The sequence below is a fragment of the Dipodomys merriami genome, unplaced genomic scaffold, assembly GCF_024711535.1.
Source record: "Dipodomys merriami isolate MVZ:Mamm:240054 unplaced genomic scaffold, mDipMer1.0.p SCAF_33, whole genome shotgun sequence".
NCBI lineage: Eukaryota > Metazoa > Chordata > Mammalia > Rodentia > Heteromyidae > Dipodomys > Dipodomys merriami.
In genome coordinates this window covers 17,675,543-17,701,004 of record NW_027204826.1, presented here as the reverse complement: position 1 = coordinate 17,701,004, position 25,462 = coordinate 17,675,543, and the positions used below count along the sequence as shown (strand labels likewise).

General features: G+C 65.7%; 1 protein-coding gene across 1 annotated transcript; it reads right to left on the bottom strand.

Annotated features, from left to right (window-relative positions):
- Nucleotides 1-226: 226 nt before the first annotated feature.
- On the bottom strand, nucleotides 227-23,474 carry Alpk3 (alpha kinase 3). The gene is made up of 14 exons (XM_070043325.1): nucleotides 23,326-23,474; nucleotides 19,207-19,245; nucleotides 16,965-17,086; nucleotides 13,081-13,198; nucleotides 11,525-12,731; nucleotides 8,025-9,780; nucleotides 7,437-7,584; nucleotides 6,827-6,954; nucleotides 6,241-6,276; nucleotides 5,577-5,857; nucleotides 4,570-4,658; nucleotides 3,809-4,029; nucleotides 1,423-1,471; nucleotides 227-798 (listed from the first exon to the last, which is right to left on the bottom strand). Exons 1-14 carry the CDS (start codon nucleotides 23,472-23,474, stop codon nucleotides 453-455), a joined length of 4,689 nt encoding a protein of 1,562 aa, XP_069899426.1. The 3' UTR covers nucleotides 227-452.
- Nucleotides 23,475-25,462: the final 1,988 nt, after the last annotated feature.

The following is a 25,462-nucleotide window of genomic DNA, read 5'->3' as shown; positions in this document are numbered from 1 at the left end:
ACCCTGCGGGGCAGTGAGGGAGGCCGAGTTGCTGGAAGAAGGGTCCCTGAGGGTCAGTCACAGGCCCAGCGGAGGCCGGGACGAGCCGAGTTGAGGGCAAGCGCCAGCTGCCCCCGCCCCCCGGCAGCGCTGGGCCAGGGCGGGGGAGGGGAAGGTTGGGGTGCAGGACGCATGCAGAGGGCTTGGGAGCCTGGCAGTGGCAAGTGTAAACTTCAACACGGCCCGCGGAGGCGCGGCCGGCTCAAGGCCTGGGAGCCCCGGGAGCCCCCGGCCGGCCGGCACGGGAGAGGCCGGCAGCTGCCGCCGGCCCCAGCCTTCCACGAGGCGCAGAGAGGCCCGGAGGCGCCTCAGCGGGGCCTCTTCTCCAGTCCTGGATCAAGAATGGCCATCCGGTTCCAGCTGCTTTCTGGTTGGTCTGCGGCTAGGTGGAGGCTCCCAGCCTCCAGTGGGGGCTACCGCGTGCCCTGGGGCTTCGAGCCCCCCTCTTGGGCTGGGGGGTGACCGGGTGCCAGGGCAGCGGCCGCCTCAGAGGCCCGAGGGGTGGCCTTGGGGCTCGGCATGCTCTTCCTGGCACCCTGCGGGCTGGGCTGGGGTTTCTTCTGGGGCTGAGGACTCAGCTGGGGCCCCTTCCGGCCAGCAGAGGGGCTCTTGGAGCCCTTGGCCTTGGCCGGGGGGTGGGCGGCCTCGGGGCCCTTGAGGGGCGTCAGCCCCAGCATCTCGCAGAAGGGGTTGCACTGGTGGGCGGAGGCAAACTGGTCCAGCAGTGCAGGGAAGCAGCTCTCCTTGAGGCCTTGGTATCTGCAGCCAAACGGGGGGTGCTGAGTGAGGGCCGGGCCGGGGCGGGCCAGGGGCTGGCTGGGGGATGGCCCCATCAGAGGACACTCCCGGGGACACGTCAGGTGGCAGTGTCCAGAGCCTCAGTATTGCACTGGCTCCCTCCACCTCACCCTGTGGTAGGAGCCTGGCTTGTGTGTCTGTGTGTCTGTGTGTCTGTGTGCACGCGCATGTGCGTGCATGCCAGCCCTAGGGCTTGCATGCAGGGCACTGTCCCTGAGCTTTCAAGGCTGGCGCTCTACCACTTGAGCCACAGCTCTACTCGCAGCTTTTTGGTGATTGATGGGGGTACAAGTCAGGGCTCTTCTGCCCTAGATGATGTGGAACTGTGATCCTCAGATCTCCGCCTCCCAAGTGGCTGGGATTATAGGCGTGCGCCCCCAGTGCCTAGCAGCAAAACTGCCAGTCCTTCTCAAGTGAGATGTGGGGAGACTCCGAGGGGCACACCTGTGGGGTGCCAGGGGCCTCAGTGCGCAGTTTCAGACCTGGGGCCAGGCATAGGGGGGCAGCACCCCCAGGCCCAGCACCGCAGAGCCAGGAGAACCAGCGTGTCCTCTCTGGTGCCTCCCTCACCCCAGGAGCACTCACCCTCGCAGTCTGGTGGCGATCTGCACGTCAGTCATCTTCCAGTCCGCCCCTAGGGAAAGAGAGAGGCTGTGGATGTGGCCGGCTGGGCCCCAGGCCCCACATCTCCCATCCGCACGGACACCATGCAGGACAGGAACTTCCCAGGGGCTCAGCTCAGAGTCCCCTCACGGCCACCACCGGGAGCCCCCGTACCCCATCCTCCCAGGACAGGAGATGTCTCAGACCAATGCACCTTGTAGTTACTCGTTCACTCAGTAATGTCGGTGCAGGGCTAGCTGCCAGGCTGGGTTCACCGGACCAAGCCGGGCCACCAGCGGCACCGGCCCCAGCTCGACTAAAACTTTGACCTAGGTCTCCACAGATGAGAGTCTCCCGAGGACGGGGGAGAAACTGGGGACTCCGCACTGGATACGGCAGATTTACACTTCCCATGCGGACAGCTGCAAGCTTTCCCTGCACCAGGGGGGACCGAGGCGTGGGGGACCATGGGGGGGTGGAGCCCCCAGCGTGGGACGGGGGGAAGCCAGCCCAGCCCTGCCTGCGCAGCTCAGCCACGTGTACCAGGCGCCCGATGCTGGCTCCTCATTTTCAAAGTGCCCAAGATTTCCCACGGCTGCTCTTGGCTATCGCGGTGCGGGAGAACCAGTCCGGGCTGTGGGATCGGCTGCATCCAGATTTCCAGCCCAGCTCTTTCACGAGTCACTTAAACTCTCAACTGCCCAAGAGTGGGGCGAGGACCATGCATCGGTGGTTCCGGAGGTGTGAAACGGCTCCGTGCAACAAACACACATGGAGCACACTCCTTTCTCATTACACCAGTGCTCCCTGACCCCCGCGCGGGACCTGAGTGTGCAGGCCGTCTGCGCTTTGGTTTTCTTTCCTTGTCACTGATATTGGAGACAAAGTCTCCTGTATAACCCAGGTTGGCCTTGAACTTGCAATCCTCCTGCCCCTGCCTCCCAAGTACTAGGATTACGGGAAAGCGATACCATGCTTGGTCTGTCTTTCTTTCTTTCTTTTTTTTTTTTTTTGTCGGTCGTGGGGCCTGAACTCTGGGCCTGGGCGCTGTCCCTCAGCTCTTCAGCTCAAGGCGAGCGCTCTACCACTTGAGCTACAGCGCCACTTCCGGTTTTCTGGTGGTTTATTGGAGATAGGAGTCTCACGGTCTCTCCTGCCCGGGCTGGCTTTGAACCGCGATCCTCAGATCTCAGCCTCCAGAGTAGCTAGGATTACAGGCGTGAGCCACCAGCGCCCCGCTTGTCTGTCTTTCTTGCTGAGCTCTTTTGCTCAAGGTTAGTGCTTTACCACTTCCAGCCACAGTGCTGTTTCTGGTTTTCTGGTGAGAGAAAGAGTCTTACAGACTTTCTTGCCTAGGACTGGCTTTGAACTGCAATCCTCAGCTCTCAGCCTTCTGAGTAGCTAGGATGACAGGCGTGAGCCACAGGCACCTGGCCCATGTCATTGATTTTTGGTTTTGTTTTGTTTCTGCCAATCCTGGGCCTTAAACTCAGTTCCTGGGCACTGTTCCGGAACTCCTTCTGCTCAAGGCTAGCACTCTACCACTTGAGCCACAATGCCACTTCTAATTTTTTTTTCTTTTCATTTTTTTTGGGGGGTCTGATCATGGGCCTGAACTCTGGGTCTGGGCACTGTCCCTCAGTTCTTCAGCTCAAGGCTAGCGCTCTACCACTTAAACCACAGCGCCACTTCCTGGCTTTTCTGCTAATGTGGTGCTGAGGAGTTGAACCCAGGGCCTCATGCATGCAAGGTAAGCGCTCTACCACTGAGCCACTTTCCCAGCCCCGACTTCTGGCTTTTTCTGTGTATGTGGTGCTGAGGAATCAAACCCAGGGCTTTGTGAATGCTGGGCAAGCACTCTACCATGGAGCCACCTTCCCAGCCCCCATGTCATTGTTTTTTTTTTTTTTTTTTTTTTTTTGTCGGTAATGGGACTTGAACTCTTGGCCTGGGCGCTGTCCCTCAGCTCTTCAGCTCAAGGCGAGCGCTCTACCACTTGAGCTACAACGCCACTTCCGGTTTTCTGGTGGTTTATTGGAGATAGGAGTCTCACGGTCTCTCCTGCCCGGGCTGGCTTTGAACCGGGATCCTCAGATCTCAGCCTCCTGAGTAGCTAGGATTACAGGCGTGAGCCACCAGCGCCCAGCCCCCATGTCATTGTTTTTAAAGCAAATTACTTTCCAATTTTGAGTGGGCGGGAGTGCCCCCCTGCATGAGGCCCTGGGTGTGCACTGGGATTTCACAGGAAACGGCCTGAGCGGGTCTCCTGGGAGAGCTGGCGGGAGGGCGCTGCGGCATCCGACCTGCGCTGTACCGCGGCCGCCCCTCCGTGTGCCTTCACATGCAGGTGAGCTGCCCACGCGCGTACCTGCCATGTCCGTGACTAGGAAGCTGCCGTTCGTCCACTGGTACAGCCAGTGCTGGAAGCTCCGGCATTTCTGCACGGCCTCGGAGCCGCTGGAGGCTGTGGGGGCCCCGGCGCCCCATTCCCGGGAGCAGTAGGGCTCCAGGGGCTCGCCCAGGTCTTCCTCCAGCGTGGCGTAGGGGATGTTGTTGGCGGGCCGGTAGATCAGATGCAGCGGGATGATCCTGAGCACACGGGTGTGAGTGTGGCCCCAGGTCACCTCCCTCTAGCCCCTCTGTGTTCTTGGAGCTGAAGGGCAGGCCCCCGCCAGGGAGACGCCCCAGCCCCAGCTCAGAACGGACCCCAGGCTGCTGACTTCATGGTTCCCCCCGCTGCCCTCCTCCACCGTGAGAGAGGCCGAGGCCAGACGCTGCTGGGCCCCCGGGGCAGACGGCGCAGGGCTTGGTGGGGGCAGAGGCCCGTGCAGGGAAGAGGCCATTGGGGCAGAGCCCAGCGCCAGCCAGGAGAAAACGTGCTGCACCACGGGATGGAGGGAGGCCAGCACTTCCACGCGTCCTCACCCCCCATGGAGGCCCCACCCACGCGTCCTCACCCCCCACAGAGGCCCAGAGCCCACAGCCACCAACCCGCAAAACCTGGGGGGTGGGACAGACCCCTTCTAAAGTGGGGACATCTATTTCTAGACCCAGTGACGGCGCCCTCGGGCTGACCGCAGGTACCCACGCACGGGGGAGGGGGCTCTGCCCCGACCGCCTCTCACTTACTCGGGCACCTCACCGAAGCCGGGGACGGCCCGGGCCTCCGCTGCGAAGATTTTGCAGTACTCCCGGCTCATGTTCTGGATCTTGCAGCCCTGGGATCAGGGAAACCCGGGTGCCATGGGCCAGCCTGCTCCCCCCTCCCGTGGCCGCCCAGCCCGTGGCACGGGCACAGCGCAGGCTGCAGGGGGCTTCCCACCCCAGAGCAGGGGCCTGTACCCTCCACTCCCCTCTCAGCACCTCGTCTCCTCACACCCGATTCAAACCCAGGTGTGGGAGAGTTTCCTGTTTCCCGGAGCCCTGGCCCCTGCGCCCCAGGAGACCCCCAATCCATCACTCCTGTCACCTCGCAGCGACAGGGCTCCGAGGGGGACTGGGCTTCCACAGCACGGCAATAAAAGCGTTTCAAAACTGGGCTCCCCGTGCGCTGCACCTGCGCAGTTCCCCAGCCGCCGGCCGCTGCATCCCAGCGCTGCACCTGCGCAGTTCCCCAGCTGCCGGCCGCTGCATCCCAGCGCTGCACCTGCGCAGTTCCCCAGCCAGCGGCCGCTGCATCCCAGCGCTGCACCTGCGCAGTTCCCCAGCCGCTGGCCGCCGCATCCCAGCGCTGCACCTGCGCAGTTCCCCAGCCGCCGGCCGCCGCATCCCAGCGCTGCACCTGCGCAGTTCCCCAGCCAGCGGCCGGCCGCCGCATCCCAGCGCTGCACCTGCGCAGTTCCCCAGCCGCCGCCGGCCGCATCCCAGCGCTGCACCTGCGCAGTTCCCCAGCCAGCGGCCGGCCGCCGCATCCCAGCGCTGCACCTGCGCAGTTCCCCAGCCAGCGGCCGGCCGCCGCATCCCAGCGCTGCACCTGCGCAGTTCCCCAGCCGCCGCCGGCCGCATCCCAGCGCTGCACCTGCGCAGTTCCCCAGCCAGCCGCCGCCGGCCGCATCCCAGCCTCCCCCGCCGCGGCTCTGGAGCCTGAGTGCCGAGGCCGCTGCCTCCTCACCGAGGGGGCAGGGGCAGCACGGTACCTGGATGGTGACGTCGTAGTTTCTGCCCAGGAGAGACGTCTCGCCGCCGGGCCCGAACACCAGCAGGCTGGACACCTTGATGACGCACGTGCGGCCCGACTCGAAGATGGGTTCCAGCCCGTAGATGACCCTGGCGCGGGACGCCTTCCGGAGGTCCCCCCGGGGCCGGGCGCCGCGGGGCTCCTCGCTCACCAGCCGCCCGAAGAGCTTGTCCCCCCAGCAGCCCGAGTCCGCCAGGCCCTTGGCAAACACCATGGGCGTCATCTCGATCTCCTCCCCGACTGAAAGAGACCAGGGAGAGGTGCACCCGAGCCGCCGCCCGCCGGCGGGCAAGGGCGGACGGCCCCCTTCCCTGCGGCTCGTCTGCGGCTGCCGGGACCCCGTGGACCGGGCGCAGGCGCCATCGATGCCAGAACGGCCGCCATCAGACCACCCCACCGAGCTGCGGGACGCAGGGCCCCGCCCCCGCCCCCGCAACCTCCCTGCGTGGAGCCCGGGAGCAGCTCGGCGTGGAAGGCGGCGTCCGTGCCCCCTCGACCCGGGCAGAGCCCCGAATCCGGCCCCCAGCCCTCCGCCTCCCTCGCAGGCCGGCCTGGCCGCGCCGCGCGGGGGGGCAGTGCGGGGCCTCCCTGCGGAGCCCTGCTCCCCACGCGGGGCAGCGTACCTTCCGCTTCCTCCCTGGACACGAAGCTAGACAGCACTGCGGAGAGAAGGAAGACCAGGCCGGGGTCAGCCGGGCGCGGCTACACCCGAGCGCTCCCACCACGGCGCCAGGCTGGAAGAACCCCGCGCCACGCCCACCGCACGCCACGCCCACCGCACGCCCGCCGTCACCGCGCCACGCCCACTCCACGCCCACCCGTCACCACCCACCCAATACCACGCCCACCCCGCGGCACCGCACGCCACGCCCACCGTCACCGTGCCACGCCCACTCCACGCCCAGTCACGTGCCGCGCCCCACAATGCCACGCCCACCCTTCGCCACCCACCAACACCACGCCCACAGACGCCCCGCCCACCGTACCACGCCCATCGTACGCCACGCCCACCCGCACCCACCCTACGCCACACTCGCAGGTGCCACGCCCGCCAGTGCCACGCCCACCCTACACCCACACCCACACCATGCCCATCATACACCACGCCCATCACATGCCACGCCCACAAAGTGCCACGCCCATACCACAGCACCCCACCCCATGCCACGCCCGCCCCGCGCCACGCCCGCCCCACGCCGCCCCCCTCACCGTCGGGGCTGAGGCAGAAGTCCGTGGTGGCGGCGCCGTGCTCGTTGCGGAGCGTGCAGCGGTACAGGCCGCAGTCCGCGGGCGATGCCTGCACGATGGCCAGGGCCGCGGGGCCCTCGTCCCCGGCGCTGCGTGGAGAGCGGAGACGCTGCTCAGAGAGGCGGGCGGCGGCCGGGGGGGCCGTCCTGGGGCAGGGGTGGGCGGCCGGGGGGGCCGTCCTGGGGCAGGGGCGGGCGGCCGGGGGGGCCGTCCTGGGGCAGGGGTCGGCGGCCGGGGGGGCCGTCCTGGGGCAGGGGTGGGCGGCCGGGGTCGGCCGTCCTGGGGCAGGGGCGGGCGGCCGGGGGGCCGTCCTGGGGCAGGGGCGGGCGGCCGGGGGGCCGTCCTGGGGCAGGGGCGGGCGGCCGGGGGGGCCGTCCTGGGGCAGGGGTGGGCGGCCGGGGGGGCCGTCCTGGGGCAGGGGCGGGCGGCCGGGGGGGCCGTCCTGGGGCAGGGGTGGGCGGCCGGGGGGGCCGTCCTGGGGCAGGGGCGGGCGGCCAGTGGGGCCGTCCTGGGGCTCGGTCTGCCTGACTTTGGGTTGGTGACTCCCGGCCCCGGGAAGCCGGGCGCTCACCTCCGGCCCACCTCGCCCACCGGGCGCTGGTCCTTGGCCCAGGTCAGCACCGAGTCGCTGAGGACGTTGAAGAACTGGCACCAGAGCTTCAGGCTCCCCGAGGCGTCCGGGAACTGCTCCACGCGGATCTTGCGGATCACCTGTGGGGCTGCGGCCGGGGCCCATGGCAGGGAGGCCCCCGGGGCAGACCCTCCCGCCTGGCCTCTCCCCCTTCTCCCCGCTCCGTGTCCCTGGCCCCGGCACAGTCTGGGCCCCCTGCCTGGCCCCACGGCCCCCTCCAGCCCAGCCAGGGTGGGGGGCTTGGGCAGCAGCTGGGAGGCAGGAGGAAGCTCCCCCTTTACTCCCTGTGGGGGATCCGCCGCGTGTCCTGGTCGCCGGTGAGTCAGAGGAGGGTGACGGGCTGAGAGGCAGCCAGTGCACCGAGACCCTGTGCCGGCTGCCCAGTTTCCCCCTCCCGTCCACCCCCCGAGGCTCACCAGGGTGCAACCAGGGACTGGCCCCTTATTGCGTGGGGTGAGCAGCGCCAGGGTCACTGGCCTGTCCCTAGGAACGACCGCCCGCAGCCCCGGCCGCCCTGGCGGGCCTCACCTTTGAGCAAGTCCTTGGCCTTCCTGGCCTTGTTTTCCTCCGGCCCTGGCTCTGTGTCCTGACCGCTGGCCTTGGGATCGGGGCCCGGGTCTCCCGCCGTGGGCTCCTCGTCGGGCCGGGGCACCTCCAGCATGCTGCCCTTCCTGCCCTGGGTGGGGGAGCGCCTATCCCTGCCCGGTGTCCCCGGAGACCCCGGCGCCAGGCTCTTCCGGGGTCCCCGGGGAGAGACCGTGGGGCTCGTGGCCTTGTCCTCGGGCTTGGCGGCTTCCCCGTCAGCTGCGGCCCTCGCTTTGGGGAGAAACCTCTTTCTCCGCGCCCCCAGGGCCAGCTCCTCGGGTGTGGCTGCGGGGAGGCCTATGGGAGCCCCTCCTGGGACCCCCTCATCCTGGCAGGGCTCCCGGGGGCTGTTTTCTGGGGGATTGTTCTCTGGGATGCTGTCATCTGGGGTGCTGTTCTGGGTGCTGTTCTCTGGGGTGCTGCTCTCCGGGGCCGGCCCGCTCAGGCCTTGCTCCTGGGAAGACTCGGGGGGGCTGGGCCCCTCGAGGGCATCTTCATCCTCACCCACCACGATGGCAGGGATGGTGGCGGGGCTGGGGCTGGGGCCGGGGCGCTGGGCGGCAGCCAGGGCCTGGCGTCCGGCCTGCACCTCGTGGTCCAGGAGGCCAGTGAGGCGGCGGGAGGTGGCAGGACTCAGCAGTAGCGTCTGCGCGCTCTGCACCAGGTGCTCATTCTCCACGCGCTCCAGAATGCGCCTCGATGTGCAGGGACTCAGCCCGGCCACGGCGGGCACCGGGGCCCCCGGCCCGCCGGGCTCTGCGCTGGACAGCTTCAGCAGCAGAAGCAGGTAGTTCTTCAGGGAGTCTATGAGGCCGGGGTCACAGCCCAGGGCTCCCGGGGGCCCCCCTTCCACCTCTGACTCCCTGGCGCAGGCCCCCCCGTGGCTGGCAGCTGAGGGCCCCTGGGGGGGGCTCTGGGTGGGGGGCCCTGGGCCCAGGTGCAGTGTGGGGGCAGAGCTGGGCAGGGCCTGGTGCCCGGCGGGCAGGAGGACATCGGGGGCCCCGTGTGGAGATGCTGGGGTACCGCGGGGCTCCTCCTGTGGGGGCCGTGCAGGCGCGGTGGACAGGACCCGGCTTGCGTCCCCCCTTGGCAGCTCCTCGGGGCGCTGGGACCCGCCATCCTCTGGGCTGGCCTCCCCTGCACCTGCCCGCTCCAGGCTCCCCTCCCGAGCCGGGTGCCCGGGGATCCCGGGTGGGGGACCATGGGCGGTGTGCCCATGGTTTCTGGAGGCTGTGACTAGGGGCTCCTCGGATCTGAGCACAGAACCAGGTTTCTCGGGGTCACGACACACTTCAGGGGTCAGCACGGACTCCGCCAGGCGTGTGCTGGGTGCCTGGGAGCGCGGGGATCCGGGGGTCCCGGGCGGTGGGCTGAGGCCGGTCACCTTCTCGCCCTGCGCCCTCCTGTGCCCCGCGTCCTCCTGCGGCGTCTGTCTCCGCTGCGTCTCCGTGTCCTCACGGCCACTCCCGGGGGCCGGCTGCCTCGCACCGTCCCGCGTCTCCCGGCCTGTCTGCGTGCTCTGGGCAGTGGCCTCTGGCACGCTGCCCGCCTGGCTCCGTGGGGCCTGTGCCCCTCCCCGGCCTCGGGGGGCCAGGGCCGCGTCCGTATCCATGGGGTCCGTGCTACCCTGCTGTGCAGCGGCGGAGGGCACGCCGCTGGCAGGCACACGAGGAGACCTGGCAGCCTGGGACTCCGGGACCTGCGAACACAGGACAGATGCGAAGACTTGACCTCACAGACTAGAACCTTCCTCAACACCTGACACTCCAGGGTTAGGAGAGATGAATGAAATTTATCCATTTACACAGGAATTGCTAGCTCGGCACAAACCCACCGCAGGACACAGACTCCAGAAAGCAGGGCCTGATGGGAGCTGCCCTCCCCCTCCCCTCCAGCCCATCCCCCATCAAGCCCATTCAGCGTCCATCCCTCCTCTCCCCTCCCACCACCTGCCTCCGCTCTGTCCTCGCCACGCTCAAGTGACCTTTGTGCAACACGTGTCCGATGGGAACACCCACTCCCCAACTTAAAACTCCCATGAGCCAGGCGCCGGTGGGTCCCGTCATCCTAGCCACTCAAAGAGCCGAGAGCTGATCACAGTTCAAAGCCAGCCTGGGCGGGAAAGCCCGAGACTCTCAATGCCAATTAAACATCAAAAAAAAAGCTGGAAGTAGCGCTGTGGTTCAAATGGTAAGCACCAGCCTCCAGTAAAAACGCTCAGAGGCAGCACCCAGGCCCCAAGTCCAGGCCCCAAGATCCCCCCCCCTCACTCCTCACTCCCTGCGCCCTGGGCTTTTCAGGAGCAGTAACACCAGCCTAGAAGGTGGGCGGGGCCGAAGCCCCGCCCACCTTGGGGGCAGGGCAGGACCTCCTGGGGTGCGGCTGCCCTCACATGGGGGAGAGATGTCAGACTTGCACTCAGGTCTGGCAACCAGCCCGGTCATCTCCTACATGAGCTCCCTGGGGGCCCGGGAGGGCATCCCTGACTGCCCTGGTCAGCCCCTCCGGGCGCTCCTTGTCTCCCCATGGCCCCGCCAGGGATCAGGCACAGGGACAAAAGCCACAGGCGGGCCCAGAGCCTGCTCTGACGTCCTTGGTTGAACCTGTGCCACTCCAAAGCCTCAATCGATTTTTATTTATTTATTTATTTATTTTGGCAGTCATGGAGCCTGAACTCTGGGCCTGGGCGCTGTCCCCCAGCTCTTCAGCTCAAGGCGAGCACTCTACCACATGAGCCACAACGCCACTTCTGGCTTTTTCTGCTTACCTGGTGCTGAGGAATCGAACCCAGGGCCTCATGCATGCGAGGCAAGCACTCTACCACCGAGCTACTTCCCCAGCCCCTTATTTTTATTTTTATTTTTTTGCTGTCCTGGGGCTTGAACTCAGGGCTCAGACACTCTCTCCCTGAGCCTCTTTGTGCTCAAGGCTACCACTGTACCACTTCCAGCTTTTCTGAGTAGTTGATTGGAGGTAAGAGTCTCAAGGACTTTCCTGCCTGGGCTGACTTTGAACTATGATTCTCAGATCTCAGCCTCCCGAGTAGCTCGGATGACAGGCGTGAGCCACTGGTGCCTGGCTTCTGAAGCCTTCTGAAGTACTGTTGCCACAGCCTAACCTCAGCACCCCCTGAAGTGAGACTGAGTCCCCATCTCCCCAGAACTGGGGTTCCCCCAGGATCCCATGAGCATCCCTTCCCCTCCCAAAGCTCAACTTTGCTTCCCTTCATCTTTCCCCAGGAAACCACCTGCCCCCAGCCTCAACCCAGGAGAGAGGAGCGCCTCCCACCCTGCCCGGGCCGGCTGCCAGGTCAGCCCTGAGCCTGCAGCCTGGTCCTCTGCCCCGGCTGGCATGCCCCTCCGGCCCCGTCTATAAATGACTGCTGCCCCGGCTGCCAGGCGGGTGACAGCCAGTTTCCATGAGCTCAGCGTCCGGCCGCTCACCTCTCCCGCGGTCCTGCGGCCCTGCCCCGGGCTGTCCCGGGCGCCGTGCCTCCGCCGGGCGGGGGGCGTGGGCACCTGGCCGGAGGCCGGGGGCGGGGCTGTCCCCGAGGCCCGGGCCCCGGGCTCCGTGGCCGTGTTGGGGGGAGCCGTGGCCACGGGCTCCCCTTTGGGCTTCGGAGGGGCGAATCTCTTCCTGTTGAAAGGCCGGGGCGGTGGCGGCACGAGGGAGGCTGTGGGGGGGCTGGGCACGGCGGGCGCCCCCTCGCCTCTAGGCTGGGCGTCTTCCTTCCCCGGGGGGCTCTGTCCGGGTGCCAGCGCCCCTGGGGGTGGGGACCCCGGTGCTTCCTGAGGCCTGTGGCCCTGGGTGCTCTCCATGTACATGTCCTTCAGGGAGAAATACACCTCAGGCTCCCGGCTGGGGCCTGGGCTGGGAGCCGGGGCGTCCTGGGTCTCATGCTGAGTGGCCGCGGGCGGGGCTGGCTGTCCAGAGCCGGTGCGGTGGGCTCCCGCAGCCCCGTGCGCCCGGGGCGGGGCCTGGGCCTGCTGCGTGGTCCCCGGCCCCCGGCCCCCGCGGGAGCCGGGCCTCTCCGAGCCGCAGTGCTCCGCCGGGCGCTGGCCGGGGGCCGCCCTGTCCGGCTCGGCCCTCCTCGGGCTGGGCTTCGGCTCCTCGTCTTTCCTTTTCTTCTTGGCCCCGGACTCCTTCTGGGGGGCTCTGTGCGGTCTCAGCTCCATGGCTTCACAGAGGTAGGTCAGCAAGCCTTGCTCCCCGTCCTCCCCGTTCTCGGGGGCCGGCTCCCCGTTGGTGGGCGCCTCTCCGGGAGCGAAACTGTTGAGGAGGCCCGAGCCTGCGTGCTGGGCGGACTGGGCCTCCCCTTCCTGCCAGGCCACCGGGGTCTCCTCCTCAGCCTCCCGCGCCGGGGCGGGGGGCACGGGCGCCTGGTCCCCGCTTAGTCTCCGCTTGCGCTGGAAGCGGTCGGGGCTGAGCTTGCGCAGTGCCTCAGCCTCGGCCGCGGCCTCCGGGCCCTGCCTCCAGCTCTGCCCCATCTCCCGCATCTTGGCCGCAGCCTTGCGCTTCAGCTTGGCGAACCAACGCTGGTGGATCTTGTACTCGGTCATGGTGCCCACCTCCAAGACCCCCGAGCACGACACGATGCCCTTGGAGTTCCGGGCCGAGGCCTGGTAGATGGCCGCGTCATCTTCTTGACACCTAGAGGGGGCCAAGGGGGCGAGAGCTGCTCCCTCCCCACCAGAGCCTTCCCGCCCCCCCCAGCCATGCCCCACCCTCCTGCGCTTTAGAGGAAACTGAGGCCAGAAGAGAGGGGCGTTGACCGAGGCCACGCGGGGCCCTCGGGAGCAGGTGTCGGCCCTCGTGGAGCGGGGGTGACACGGTTGCTTTTTTGGGCAGCTGACCTCATGGAAAATGTTTCTGTGGGTCAGGAGCTCGTCTGCTCATGCCACTCGGCCTCAGCCACTCACTCCCCCTCCCCCACGGGCCTCGGGGGGCCCCGTGCCCCCCAGAGCGCGGCCGGGCGGGGCGCGGGCGGAGCGGCCCTCACCTGAACAGCTGCAGCGTGTGGCGCTTGCCCTGGTGGGTGATCTGGTACTTGGGCAAGCCGCAGTAGCGGTCCAGCTCCTGGTCATCCTTGTACCACGTCACCTCCGGCTCGGGGTATCCTGAGAGGGAACGGGGAGCCCGTGTGAGGGGGCAGCCCCCAGGCCCTGGATGGTCCAGACTGGCTGAGGAGCTGGACGGGACGGGACAGGACGGGACCACCCGCCCGGCCTGCCGGAAGCCCGGAGCTCAGCTCCTCTCCAGAAACCAGAACCCGACAAAGCTTGAGCCATCTCCCCTCTGGTGGGAAGGAAAACACAGAGGAGGAAATTCCTAGCCTCCCCGTAGCAAGGGAACTGAAGCTGTTCCAGAAGTTGCTGACTAGAAGTGACCTACCCTATCCAAGTTCCTAAGCTGAATTACTTGACAACATAGCTAACACTCTGTCCACCCCCCATCTGTCCACCCCCCCATCTATCCATCCGTCCGTCCATCTGTCCATCCACCCATCTGTCCATCCACCCATCTGTCCATCCAATACACTTATCTACCCACCCAAGCCCCGGAGTGGGCGGGTGGAGGTTATCTACCAGCCCCTCCGCCGCCGCCCACAGGAAGTGTGGCCACCCCTCACCCCTCACTCTGCCCATCAGCTGTGCTCGCTGATCTCGCGGCTCTGCCCTGGCCTCTCTCCAGCTCCTTCTCACCGCAACGGGCAGAGTGAATCTTGTGAAATGAAGTTCACCCACACCCACTCTGCCCCCGCATCACTCAGCCCTTGGGGTCTGCCCCATGACTGCCCTGCTTCACCCCCTCTCTTCCCTTGTCCCCCAGTCCTGCTGGTTCCCCTCTAACACATCCCTCCACACCTCCTGGTAGAGGCCACACCGGCTGCCGGCAGAAACAGGCTTCCCTTTCCCCAGGGCCTCCCAGGGCTCCCAATTCCTTTGTTTTCTTCCCAGAGTACTTGACGTTCGACCTTGTGCAGCCGCACCTGACCCCTAGAGTCCTCTCTGTGTCCATCCACGCTGCTGGGCTCCCGGTTCCTAAACATGCACCCCGCACTGGTAAAATATTTACAGATGAAAACACAGGCCGCGTGCAGAGGAGGGAGCACGCGGAGGAAATGGAAAACGTGTGTTGCACGCCTCTGTCTCCTTCAACCCCAGCCTGCGCTCCTCCACACTCGGCCTGATGCCCTCGTCTCTCTCCTGCTAGACACAGGCCCCATGTGGGCAGAAATGGTCTCTTGTTCACTGCTATATCTCCACCACCCTTAGACAGAGCATGGCATGGAGCAGATGCTTAGCAAAGACCTGTTGAGTCGGTGCTGGGGCTCAACCTGTAATCCCAGCTACTCGGGGATCACAGAGACCTAAAGGATATTAGCTTGAAGCCAGCCTGGGCAGAAATGTTTCAAGACTCCATCTCCAATTAGCCATCAAAATGCCAGTCTGGAGGCATGACTGAAGTGGCAGAGTGCCTGCCATAGGTAAGAAAGCCAACCAAGAGTTCAAGGCCGGCGGGGACGGTGGCGCAGCGGCAGAGTCTCGCCTAGTGTGCATGAAGCCCTGGGTTCGATTCCTCAGAACCCCATACACAGAAAAACCCACAAATGGCATTGTGGCTGAAGTGGTAGAGCGACAGCCTACCAGAGCAGGGACAGCACCCAGGCCCTGAGCTCAAGCCCCAGTGCTGACACACACAGAGCTCTGGGGAACAGGAGGAGGAGTGAGGGAGTGGGGGCAGAGCAGGGCAGCGGCGGGCGGTGGGAGGGCAGCGCAGAGGGCACGCCGGGAAAGCGAGGGGGCAGGGGGGCGGCGGGAGGGCAGCGCAGAGGGCACGCCGGGAAAGCGAGGGGGCAGGGGGGCGGCGGGAGGGCACGCCGGGAAAGCGAGGGGGCAGGGGGGCGGCGGGAGGGCAGCGCAGAGGGCACGCCGGGAAAGCGAGGGGGCAGGGGGGCGGCGGGAGGGCACGCCGGGAAAGCGAGGGGGCAGGGAGCCGGGGCTGGGGAGCAGCCAGGGACGCTCGGCGGCCTGGGCTGTAAGCTGAGCCCCGTGTTTCCACTGTGAGTAAAGCCTGGGTTACATCACCGCGCCCGTGCCCAGTGCCAGCACAGGTGTCCGCGTCCCGAGGGATGACCTCACGCGGCAGGACTTCCCTTCGCCCAGCCCCGGGCGTCTGAGTCCAGGGGGACTAGTGGGACTGAGTACAGGGCGCGGCCCCCAGGCTGGCGCTCCCCCTCCCCCCGGTGCTCCCCCTCCCCCTCCCCCCGTGCTTCAAGGCTGCGCGGTGTGGGCAGCAATGGGGACACACACCGCGGGTCCCTGGAAAATGTCACTGATATAAAGCACACAGAGGTAGGACGGGGCTCATTCGCTCCCAGCTGTACACGTGGACAAAGCCCAGCACATGTACAAGGTGCATATGTGCGGGTACAAGCTGCGTGCCAGATATATGCATGTGCAAGGTGCTCTCGCATGCGTGTACAAGCCAGGCACGTGCACCTACGAAGCCACGCACCTACACGCTCCTGGACAGAGAGCTCACGTAGCAGACAGGCAGGTGGGATGGACTTTGTGATTCCAGATAGCCAAGCCCTAAGCCAGCAGTGGGAAACTGAGAGCTACCCTTTGAACACTAGAAAATCCCCAGGGCCCGAAGAGCTGGCAGCCGCGGGAGGGAGGCGCCTCAGAAGTGCTTACAGACGTGGCTGGGAGCGGAGCAGACACCTGCAATCCCGGCGCTCGAAAGGCTGAAACAGGGCGGTGAGTTCAAGGCTACCCTGGGCTACTTAGTGAGACTGTGGTATAAACCAAAACGGACAGACGGGAGCAGCGAGGGCTCTGGGCCCGGGCCCACGCCACGGCGGCCAGAGCGCGGCTGGTGCGTGGAGTGTGGGGCTCTGGTGGAGGGTGCGGCAGGGCGGTGGCGTGGCCTGCCTCGGACGAGCCCGCGCGCCCACCGCGAGCCGCCAGAGCCGCCCGCTGGGCAGCGGGAGCAGCGGGAGCTGACTGCAGGACCCGAGCCGCGTCGCCCGCTGTCTTTTCGTAGCGCTGGAAGCTTGTGAAGGATGTGCGCATACTAACCGGGTGAAATGGCATTTTGTGTGTTTTGTTTTTTGTTTTTTGTCGGTGGTGGGGCTTGGACCCTGGGCCTGGGCGCTGTCCCTCAGTTCTTCAGCTCAAGGCAAGTGCTCTACCACTTGCATCACTTTCGGTTTTCTAGTAGTTTATTGGAGGTAAGAATCTCACGGACTTTCCCGCCCAGGCTGGCTTTGAACTGTGATCCTCAGATCTCAGCCTCCTGAGTAGCTAGGATTATAGGCGTGAGCCACCAGGACCCGGCGGCATTTCATGTTCTTTAAATGAAGGTGGAGGGGCGTGTGGGGTGGGGGAGCCCTGGGCTCTGCTAGGAAACCGGTGGGAACCGGTGGGAGCCGGTGGGAGCCTGCCAAGTAGGATGGGCCAGGATCCTACAAGGGAAGAGCAGCGTCTTCCCCGCCTTCTCCTCCCTGAGCCAGGACCTGGGGCCCAGACACGCGTGAGCTGGCAGGGGTACACCCCGCGGGGGGGCGGGGGCCTGCAGCCCTGAGCCAGGGTGGTGGTGGGGCCGGGAGTGGGGGGGGTGGGCATCCTGCGCTTCCCGCTCAGCCTGGCCTGCGTGCCCGGCTCTCACCGGTCCCCACGGTGCCGCGTGGATACCCCAGCATGATAACCACCCGCCCACCACGGGGGAGCACAGCGATCACCCCCAGGGTTCAGACGAGGCAGACAGAGGTCATGGGGCGGCTGCGGTGGCCGCGCCGTCCTCACCCCGCTCGCTGCCCGCCACACCCTGCCGCGTGTCCTGGGACTCGGGCGGGAGGCGGCCGGGCGGGGCCTTTACCTGTGACGATGCAGGTGAACCTGACGTCGCTGTCGGCGGACACCGCGCGCGACTTGAGCGTGGTCTCGAAGAGCGGCTGCGTCTCCTCGGTGAGCTGCGCGATGATGGAGCAGAAGGTGCTCCTAGGAGAGGCGGGGGGCCGTCAGAGCCGCGCAGGGGGGCACGCCACGGGGGGGGGGGGAGCCAGGCAGCCCTCAAGGACGCAGGCACCCCGAGAACTCGGGACCCCCCAGAACTCAACAGGGCTCCACACACAGCTCCTGTGTCACGAGCACAGACCACAGCAGGCAAAACGGAGGTGACCAGTGCCGCCGTGCCGGGGTCCTGACCCAGAAGGCAGTGGCAAAGCCAGCTGTGCTCCGGCCCCAGCTGTGGCACAGGCCAAGCCACAAGCGCACGGACTCCTTCCTGCTAGAAGCCGAGACGCTGGGTCCCCGCAACAGAGCTGCTCCTGGGACTCAGGGGCCTCTGTGGCCAGCCCGTACCCCGACAATCCTCAGGCTCACAGTCCACAGGAAGATAACCCCGCCTGGGCCCGCAGGGACTCCACATGCCCAGACACAAAGCACAACCACATAGCCAGATGTGTGGCACACAAGCCGTGCCCTCCCCCGCCCCCCACGCCCCGAGCAGCAGGGAGGATGGTGGGGGGCGGTGAATCGAGCAGCAGGACCTGGAGAAGGGCAAACCATTCTGAGACACCTTTCCCTGGGCCCCACGGGGGCGAGACCCGAGGAAGGGCCAGGTCTGTCTGTCCAGGACCCGGTCCGGGCCGTGGAGGGCGTGTGAAGGCGTGGGGGGGGATGGCCCACCCCTCCGGCCCTGCTGGGGGCTCTGAACTCAGGGTGGCCTTGCTGTAAAGTTCACTGCCTTTGGGGTTAATGCACCCAGGAAGAGCAGCAGCAAATCAGAGAGGCTTCCGGGCTGCGGGGTACCCGGCTCTGTTCCTCCTTGGGAATGCAGTCGGGGCCGGTCAGTGGTCTCCCCACAAATCCACCCAGCATGAGGAACTTCCTGCACCCCTGAACACCGGCCGGGCCAGTGCACCCCGCAGCTCCCTTCTCCTAGAAATCACTTGTGGAATAAACATGTTTCTTGGCTTTCTAAGTCACTCCAAAATAGAGCATGCTCTGGAACGGAGGCTATGGACTGACCTTCCTTCCTTCCTTCCTTCCTTCCTTTCTTCCTTCCCTTTCCTTCCTTCCTTCCTTCCATCCGTCCTTCCTTCCTTCCTTCCTTTCCTCCTTCCTTCCTTTTTGAGATAGTATCTTGTTGCACTGCCCAGGCTGGCCTAGATCTTATGATCCTCCTGCCTCAGCTTTCTGAGTAGCTAGGACTTATAGGTTTGAAAACATGTCTTGCTATCATACAACTGTAATTTCTGCCTCTGGGGGCATACCAATGACATTTTCGAGAAACATCTGGGCCCAACAGAACCCAACTTCTGTGATAGCCAGACCCCTGGCCATGGTCTCCCTCCACATTGGAAATCCTACCTCGCCCACGAACGGAAGCCTGCATGTAGCAGGACGGATGGGAGTTTGGGGACATCCACAAATATTCCTCCAGCTTCTGCTCAGGTGTCTTCAAGAACACTCAGAGTCAGGAGCCGAGCATAGAGGTCTGTGCTTATAATCCCAGCCACCCAGGAGGGAAGATGAGCTTGAGGCCAGCCTAGGCTAGGTGGCAAGATTCTCTCTCAAAAACAAAACACAACAAAAAACAGGAAATGCTCTGCCTCGTTTACCCCTTTCATCCCTCTGAGTGGGAAGGAGCATCCTCCCAACTTCCTCTCTCGAGGCCCGGCCTGGCTTGGGGGGCAGGCTCGGGGACCAGGCTCCCCGTGGGGCGTGGGGCGGCCTGGGCTCTGAGCCTGTGGGGGGGTGGGATGGGGGTGGGAGGGCTCAAAAGCAAGTGCGGAGGAGAAACTCAAAGGACTGGGGGGGGGGGGAGAAGGAAGGGACGGTGACTAGAAGAAGACGGGCACAGAGAACCCCGGGACGGGCAAGGGTGCGAGGCGTGTGCCCGGTGGCTGTGGCCACGGCTACGGCCCTGTCGCCGCGGCATCTGTTCCCAGGGCGCGGAGATGACCTCGCACCCGTCCCAGGCCCCTCTGGACGGCCATGCAAGCATCGTGGAGTCCCGCGTGAGGGCCCCCGACCCCATGCGGCCCGGTTAGTGCGCACGCAGTCCCCCTGCGGCCTCGGCCAGACCGAGCAACGTGACGCCGTGGCGGGTTTACCTTCCAGCGCTGGGGTGGCACAGCCGGCTGCTTGGTAAGCTAAGCGGAAACAGCAAATGGAATCATTAGGCCGGGAAGCGAGGAGAGGAGGAGAGCAAACCAGCAACAGTCCAGCCGCGTCTCCCGGCCGCCATCGGGGGCCAGGGGCCTGTCTGTTAGGAGGGACCAGCTGTCGCGGCCGGTTCCTGCTGGTTAGCAAGTGGCCGCCCCACTGGACACCCGCAGATCTGGAATCGAGAGCTCGGTAAGTGCGACAGAACCCGGGAATGGGTTAGCGGGCAGGAGGCTCCGGGCTGGGCTTGGAGAAAGGCGCGTCTTCGCTCCAGCGGGATCCTTGTGCCGGGTCCACGCGAGCACGCCAGCCGCGGGCCGGCCGCTGCCACCGTCCCGCACACATCCCTGGAAATCCCCAGACAAGGGGCTGTCAGCAGACAGGTGGCTTGGACAGCCCCTCCATTAATGCGTTAAAGTTAAACAGCCAGGCAGACCAGCTGGGGGAGTGGAGACGGGGAGAAAGACAAAGCAGTTAATTCAGCAGGGCTGGGGCCACCAGCTCTCTCAGACCAGCACATGGCCCGGCCTGCCTAGAGGCTGGGCTAGGCTGGGGAGCACCAGGGGCCCCTGAGGACCCCAGGGGCCATCCTGGCTCCAGCCCTCTCCCGCCACCCCCTAGAGGAGCTCACGGAGGGGACCGCAGACCTCGGCCCCGTGGGAGATGGCCGGGGCTAACCCAGCCTCCCCCCTCCGGCTGTCCCTACAGGAAAGCCCCAAGATGGAGTCTCTCATTCTTTTTGTGGTAGTCCCGGGGCTTGGACCAGGGCCTGGGCGCTGCCCCTGAGCTTCTATGCTCAAGGCTAGTGCTCTACCATTTGAGTCACAGCTCACTTCCAGCTTTTTGGTAGTTAATTGGGGACGAGAGACTCATTGACTTGGATGCCCGGGCTGGCTTCGAACCTGAGTCCTCAGAGGTCAGCCCCGTGGCTTGAGCCACCGGCACCTGGCAAAGTGCCATCTCTTTGAAAACACAAAACCAAACTCATCCTCTCCCCCAAACCCAGCCGCCCATCCAGTGTTACTGGGTTTGTGTTTACTAATAGTGTCCCCCAAACCCTGGAGCTCGGAACCTGCCATCCTGGACTCCACCCCTCAGCAATCCTCGGCCGGCCTCTCTCCCTTCCTCGCCACGCCTGTTTGTGTTGGGTTCGAACCTGGCCCTGCGGCTCCATGTTTGTTGACCAGTGCATCTCTTTAACCCCTAACAGCACTCCTTGGAACAAAATACCGCCGTACTCCCACTCAGGTCTTTGGCTCAGCAGCAAAGGCCCTTCTTAATATGCTGGTACCCCCCCCGACACGGGGAGCCCTCCCTACCAACGCTCAGACCGCTGGAGACCCCCGTCCCTGAGTGACGGAGACACGTCCCAGCCTTCGGGCCCTCCTTCCTCTGCTCAGCCCCGTCCTCCCGGCCCTGTCTTCACCTCTGGCTCTGGAGAGCTCTGTGCTGGCTGACCGTGCCCAGCACACTGTTCCATGAAGGAAGAGGCAGGGGGGAAGAGGACCATCAAGAAGGGCCGGCCCTGATCCGCAGAGGGTGCTGCAGCTTCTAGAAAGGATGAAGCTGGCAGGAGGCGGCCTTGCCTAGAGCCCTCGCTCCCGGGGCGACTGGGCAGGCAGAGCCGGCTTTGGCTTTGGCTCCCCTTCCTGACTCGCTCCACCCCCTTCCAGGTCTGGATCTGGTTTCTGGGAAGGATACAGGGAGTCGGCTTTCTAACTTAGAAAGTGACAAGTTCTCCTGTGCAGGCGGGGCCTGAGCCCAAACCTGCCTGACGCCCCAATCCAGCGAGGCCTGCTCACCCAAGGCCCGGCAGGAGCCCGGGCTGGGCTGCCGGAGGCTCCCTGTCTTCAGAAGGGGAAACCCGCAGCCGTGTCGCTCTGCGATGGTCACTGGAAGGAGGGTGCTGGGAAGGTGGCTCAGGGGTAGAGTGCTCGCCTAGCGTGCACAAAGCCCTGGGTTCAATTTCTCAGCAACACATACACAGAAAAAGCCGGAAGTGGTGCTGAGGTTTAAGGTGTAGAGCGCTAGCCTTGAGAAAAGAAGCTAAGGGACAATGCCCAGGCCGAGTTCAAGTCTCAGGATTGGCAAAAAAAAAAAAAAAAAAAGAGAACTGGGGGGTGGCTCAAGTTGTAGAGTTCCTGCCTACCAAGCACAAGGCCCTGCGTTCAACTCCTAGTATGAAGGAAGAAGCTCTGACCGATGCCTCCGTTTCCCTAAAAGCCTGAGGCCGCCTGCCATACTCGAGCTGGGCAGAGGCTACGGCCTGGCAAAGGTTTGGGGCCCCTGGTCCCGGGGCCGGCGCCTCCCCGGAGTGAGCAGGTAGGGATTTCGGGAGCCTCAGGGTGCCCACGAAAGCTGGCTGCTCAGACCCCCTTCCCCTCAAGGGTGCAATTCCCCCTCCCTGGCCTCCCCCACCCCTACAGAAGGGGTGAAGTCCCCAAGGCAGGATGACCAGGCTCTAGGACTGCCTGCCCATCTCTGACCTCTGACCTCTGAGCTAGCAAGGACTGGCCGCCCCTGGGAGGCTCCGGGCTGGGTGGGTGGGGGCAGGGTCCCTGGAGAAACAGATCCCAGCTCCTGCCCACCATCCCCCCCCCACCAGCCCATCCTCACAGGCCCCGGCCAAAGGACTCCATGATAGATCTGTGTAAGGGTGGACCCCGAAATGCTGGCGCCACAAGGAGTGGGGGCAGAATTTGCCTCTCAGTCCCCGGGTGGGCGGGGCTCAGCCGGGCAGGTCCCGGGGACCCTGTTCTCCATCTCTGCCCACTGCACAGGCCGGCCCTCCTCCTGCACCCGCAGTTCCGGGGTGCCCGAGGCCTGGGGCCAAGCAAACGGGGCTCTCATCTCCCCTGAAAATGTTAGGGGGCTCCGTGGCCTGCTGAGAACTCCCTCGCTGCTCCCGCCCTGCGCCTCTAAAGACATAAAGAGCCTCCTTCGGGAGCCTCCTGCTGGGGCCCAAGGGCGCTGGCTGACGCGTGCCCCCAGCCCGACCGCGTCTACCAACCACCGCTCAGCCCCAGCGCCCCGTCCTCCCGTTTCCAGCCTCCCTTCCCCCCTTCCTCCCTCGCCTCTGTCTTCTCTCGTCTTGAACAAAGCCCCGCAGCGCCGTGGCCGTGGACTGTGGGGTGGGGTGGGGTACATGGCCACAGTGAATTGCCGCGTCCATCTCCACAGGTCCACACTTAGGGAAATGGGCCTTCTTTTTTTTTTTTTTTCCTGGCAGCCGGGGGCCTGTGCAGTCTGACTCAGTCCCTAACCCCGGCCTCCGCCCGGCCGGCCATGTGACGCCATTGGACGGGTTTTCTGCAGAAACAGGTTCCGGTTACCCGTGAACCTTCCCAGCTCCAAGGTCAAGGGGACGTGGCCGGTCCACGAGGCACGTCCTGGATGCCAAGTTTTTTTGTTTGTTTGTTTTTTGTGCTCTTTTGTGGACGGTGGCTGGGAGGACTGGGCTCGTTTTCCACATCACACACAACAAGCCAAGTGCTGGGGCTGAGGAGCACACGCCGGCCAGGGCCAGACAGCCCCGTTTCCTTTGGAAATGGCCTGCGAGAGGGAGACTGGGCCAGCGGCGGCAGGAAGCGTCTGTCTCCACGGCAAGGCAGGTGTCCTGGGGTCTGGACTGTCTATTGTCTGGGGGGAGGGGTCCCACCACAGAGCTGAACTCCCACATCTGCTTAGCTCTTGGAAGGCCACCGAGGGGGTACCTCAACCCCCATGCACCCCAGAAACAACCTGGACAGGGCGCTTGGCACACCAGAGCCAAAGCTGTCAGCCCTGCGCCCCAGGCAGGGCCAGCTCCTGAGGACACCCCCACCTCCAGCGCCTGCTCACCCGCGGCCCACCGACCCCCGCAGGAATTCCAGCCCCGCCGCTTATCGCGCTCAGTGGAATCTAGGCCCTGGGCAGCCAGGCTGGGGAGATAAGGAGAGCCTTGAAGTCACCCCCAAATAGAGCCTGGCCAGCCAGAGGCCTGAGGCCTTGGGGGGGGGGTCATCAGAATGGCCCAGGGCCAGCCCAGGGGTGGGGGTGGGGGCCAGACCACCCTCTGGGCCACTCACCTGGTTTCAGGGCGCACGCTGAGCAGGTAGCTGCGGCTGGCGGGGCCCGGGGTCCACACAGGCCCGTCCTCCTCGCCGTCGCCCCCTGCCCCGGTCTCAGCACGGCCCCCCAAGGCCCAGCCGCGGCTCACGGCCCTGCGGGACCCCATGGCGCTGCCCGCAGCTGCCTCCCGCCCAGCTCGGTGCCCGGCGGCTCACACTCCTATTTATAGCCGGCTGTCACCTGCTGCTGTCCCTCCCCGCTGCAGCCGCCGCCCTGCCAAGGGGGCTCGGGAGGGGAGGGCAGCCCGCCCACGCCCCCACCCGGGCCTCCCACTGCTGGTTTCCCTACAAGGAAGTGTCCCAGTGGAGACCCCAGGAAAGAGAGAGCCTGGGAGGAAGGAAGGCGCATGTCTGAAGGGGGCCCGGACAGAGCTCTCAAAAAGCACTCAACTTCAGAGCAAGGTGCTGAAGACCAGTACTACCAATTGGGAGAGAGTGTCTGTCTGTCCATCTTCCCTCGGCCAACATGCTGTCCATCCTGAGAGCCACAGGAAGCTCAGGGACCTGGAGGGACCAGAGGGAGAGACACAGCCCCCCCCCCCCAACCTGAGCTATGTCAAGTTCTTCACTAAAACATTCTGAGCAGAGTCTGAAGGAGAGCCTGGCCTGGGCGGCACAGCGGGGCGGGCGGGGCTGCGCCCAGGCTGGACGGTCGCTTCTCCCCTCTGCGCCTGTGCGGTGCAGCACCCTGAGGCCCGGGCGAGGCACCCAACGCTCGCCACGACCCTCAGCCCCTCAGGATGCCGCTCAATGCCCCTCTTCCACCCGTGCTCCAGCACAGCCAGCCAGCCATGGCCAGGCCAGCCATGGCCAGACCACACCACAGCCAGGCCAGCCACGGCCAGGCCAGCCACGGCCAGACCACGCCACGGCCAGACCAGCCACGACCTTCCTCTTCCTCTTTGCTGCCCCATCACAAGCCCACCCCTGGAACCTGGACACCAGGAATTCTCCCACCCCTTGAATGCCAGCTCCCTGCTAAGGCCGCCACCGCGGCCACCACCGCCACCTTCCTCCTGGCTCCTCACCCCCCCAGGTGCGCAGTGCAGAGCGGCTCCACCTCTCCCCCATTGACCTCGCTAGCTCCAGACAGGGCCAATGCGCCGGGTCCAGCCGAGCCCAGCGCCTCACAGACTACCCCTCATCTCCCCCCGACTTAAGCCCGGGGGACATCGAGGACGCTGGCAAGAGTGTCAGCTCTGGAGGACAGGCCCCCGGTGTGCCCCAAACTCCTGCAGTCCTCCCTGCCTGGCCTCCCTCCCTGCAGCCTGCAGAGATCATCCCACGCTCGCTCCCCGGCCCCGCCCGGCCCTGTCACTGGCTCTGGAGAAGCTGGGCAGCCAGGGCAGGCAGGGCCGGGCAGGGCCAAGGCAGGAGCGGGGCTTCTCCGCCCAGGGACTCCATCCTGACGGGCTGTCTTCGCCCGCAGGTGCATCTATGTGGAGGTCCCCGGCGGTGCGCCCTGTGAACCCTGGCCGGTCTCGCTCCACTTGCTGAAACACCGAGGCCCCTTCCACAGCCCCGGCACGCCGAGCGGGGCCTCGTGTCCCACAGGTGGTCCTGCGAGCGCCTCTCGCTCAGGCCACCGTGGGGACAGCGGCGTGCGGGCTGGGCATGCTCCAGATCTCACTCTGCTTTGTTTGGCCTCCACCAGATTCCTGCCAACGCCTCAGCCGCAGACGGCCCGGGGAACCAGGCCGCAAGCCCGCCCCTCCCGCTCCTCCTCCCGCTCCTCCTCCCGCTCCCCCTCCCGCTCCTCCTCCTCCTCCTCCTCCCGCTCCTCCTCCCGCTCCTCCTCCCGCTCCCCCTCCTCCTCCACCCCACCGTTCTCCTAAGCCCCTGCTTAGCTCTGACCTCCACGAAGCCCACATCTCTGCTGCTCCTGGACGCCCCGTAAGCCTCCCTTCCCGAGGGCCACTCTGCAGTCCTAGGACCGCTGGTCTGATCTCACCCCGAGAGCTCAGGCCCACCGGCGTGCTGGGGCCAGAACTGGAGATGGTGGCCCCTGGCAACCAGGAGCCACTCCTGATTTTGCTTGGGTTGGAAGGGGAACCGGGGGGAAAGCGAGGCTTTCCCAGCCCGCAGCAGCGTGGGC

What these genes read in the sequence shown, in the direction of transcription:
- Alpk3 (XM_070043325.1), bottom strand. Translation starts at nt 23,474, where the DNA reads ATGGGGTCCCGCAGGGCCGTGAGCCGCGGCTGGGCCTTGGGGGGCCGT. An exon ending in TGCCACCCCAGCGCTGGAAG is followed by an intron (nt 17,087 to 19,206) that starts GTAAACCCGCCA and finishes CGCCTCTCCTAG; the next exon opens with GAGCACCTTCTGCTCCATCA. An exon ending in GGCTTCGGTGAGGTGCCCGA is followed by an intron (nt 4,030 to 4,569) that starts GTAAGTGAGAGG and finishes CCGTGTGCTCAG; the next exon opens with GATCATCCCGCTGCATCTGA.